The sequence below is a fragment of the Arachis ipaensis genome, chromosome B04 (genome assembly GCF_000816755.2).
Source record: "Arachis ipaensis cultivar K30076 chromosome B04, Araip1.1, whole genome shotgun sequence".
NCBI classification, from domain to species: Eukaryota; Viridiplantae; Streptophyta; class Magnoliopsida; order Fabales; family Fabaceae; genus Arachis; species Arachis ipaensis.
The window spans coordinates 87,727,039-87,729,158 of NC_029788.2; the positions used below are offsets into that span (position 1 = coordinate 87,727,039).

The 2,120-nt window shown below is 35.5% G+C and overlaps 1 protein-coding gene across 4 annotated transcripts in view; it reads right to left on the reverse strand.

Annotated features, from left to right (window-relative positions):
• LOC107639465 (pectin acetylesterase 5) overlaps positions 1 to 2,021 on the reverse strand; it is a 10,468-nt gene extending 8,447 nt beyond the window's left edge. For 3 of the 4 annotated variants that reach the window (XR_001620162.2, XM_016342968.2, XM_021121303.1), the window contains exons 1-5: positions 1,709 to 2,021; positions 1,529 to 1,611; positions 1,288 to 1,417; positions 476 to 555; positions 248 to 337 (exon numbers count right to left, since the gene is read on the reverse strand). Coding sequence is in view for 3 of the 4 variants with exons in the window: in XM_016342968.2 (XP_016198454.1) it covers positions 248 to 337; positions 476 to 555; positions 1,288 to 1,417; positions 1,529 to 1,611; positions 1,709 to 1,934 (609 nt within the window). In the remaining variant the exon portion in view is untranslated. The remainder of the gene's footprint in view (positions 1 to 247; positions 338 to 475; positions 556 to 1,287; positions 1,418 to 1,528; positions 1,612 to 1,708) is intronic. The other variant, XM_016342967.2, reaches the window with a different exon arrangement.

A 2,120-nucleotide genomic window follows, 5' to 3' on the forward strand; every position in this document is an offset into this window, starting at 1 on the left:
GGGAAAAAAAAACACACACACACACACACACACAAATATAAAATAAAATAAAAAATTAAGAAAAAAAATTGTAATGGCGATCACAGGGCCCATTGCCCCCATTTTGTTTTCCTTACATAGACTTGCATAATACCAGGTATTAAAATGTTTCACACACATCAGATATAGATAATCTTTTCAAGTGAACATCCACTAAGGATAATAACTGCAGAACAAATCACCAACTGGCACATAATGAAAGTATCACCTGTTTTGCTTTAGACATGCCAATTGATAAGAGTTCATCCATAATAGCTTCCCAAATGATCTGGCCTCTGAAGAACAAGCCATTTCCATCCTACAATATATTATAATTTATTTTTTCACAAAACGAATACATGAGTATCTTATCTTGATATGCAAGAGGGTTAAGAGCTAACATCAACTAATACCAAAGAAACCTAAAGCCCCTAAAGTCAAAAAAGAAAAGGTCAACCTTAATCTCACTTTCTTGGTGGCCAGCAAAAGATGCACCATCACAATAGCGTATCCTCACCTTGTTCCAGTTAAAGAAATCTGAATAAATTTGACACATCAAACTAAGTAACATCACTTATTAAAAATATAAAAAATCCATAGCCTAAAACACAATAAGCCAGGTTTGAGGTAAAATCTCTAAATCCAGCAACCACGGCCATATTTTCCCTACTATACTCCACAGGCCCTATATTAATATCAAATGTCAAAACAAGAACACAACTTTAACAGATGCTTATGATCCATATATGAGTTTAATTTCTATGCACATACACAGCAACACCAAATTCCGATCAGGTGTTCCTGAAGACATGGACAAAAACCACTTCTATGTTCGTGGTAAACCTGATTTGATGTTAGCATAGAAGAGTTTTACATTGTTCAGAAAAATTAAAATCCCTTATTAATAAAACTTGCAAATACTACAAAACTAAAACAAAATATATATATGACGCATGCTATTGTGCTTGTAGTTACGGTGACTACAGTGGCTATAGAACTTTACCAACACTTGAAAGAGTATTTACTATTTAACAATATTTTTTAAAAATAAAAGTGTTACCAAAATATAAAAATAAATGTGACTTTAATTTTAGCAACACTTAAAAAGTGTTGTTACAATTTTTTAGCCACCATATCCATAATCACCATCACCGTATCCATATAGAAACATCAGGATATTTGTACATTAGTAATCAGTAACAGTACGAAGTTATCATAGTGCGACTGAAGTACTGAAATGCTACTACTTGAAAGTATAGAAAAACTTACAAGGATTTTGAGAAGGGTCAGAGCTTAATATTCCAGAGAAAGGAACCTCTGTTTCCATGTGCTTGGACGAACCCAACGCAGTCATTTTTCGCTGATAACACGAAGCTACCGACTCACACCACCCACCTCCCTGAACCCCACAATTGAAAATCAGCCAGAACCAACATCAACATTCCTTTTTTTAGAAAAAACAAAATTCATAAAGAAAAAAACAGAGATAAAAGAAATAAAAATAAGAAACCTCAATGTGAAGTAGCCAATTTTGATATCCGGACCCGAATCCCTTCTGAAAGTGGTACCCAGGGGCACTCCCATCCAAGCAAACTGGACAAGCAATACAATAAAAATTCAAGTTACGCAATGAAGAGAGAAAGTTGAACGCGTTGTAATTCTAAGATGTGGGAACGTTAACGTTACGAACGTGCGCCTCTTTGGGTGGCATTCGAGAGGAGGGTCAAGGGAACAAGGTGATTGGAAGAAGAGATTCTAGAAGGTTCTTGGAGGTTGGGGCGGCGAGTGAGGGAGAAGAGGATGAGTGTGAAGGAGAAGCTTGTGAATGCGATTGCGTATTCCTTGTTGGTCCATTTTCTAGAGAAGACAGTGCGGTTACGAGAAATGGTTGCGAAGGATGAGGGAGGTGAAGGCATATTGATTGGGTTTAGTTGGTTTTCCTGGTTTGCCGTTTGGTTTGGGAATTCAGTTGATTGTGGCAGCGAGAAGTCAATGCCTGTTAAACAAAAATAAATAAATAACTCGTTGGTGTATAAAGTGATTTATTAGTTTTAAATATAGTTTGATGATATTTTTATTTTTCAAAAATATCTTATAAAAAT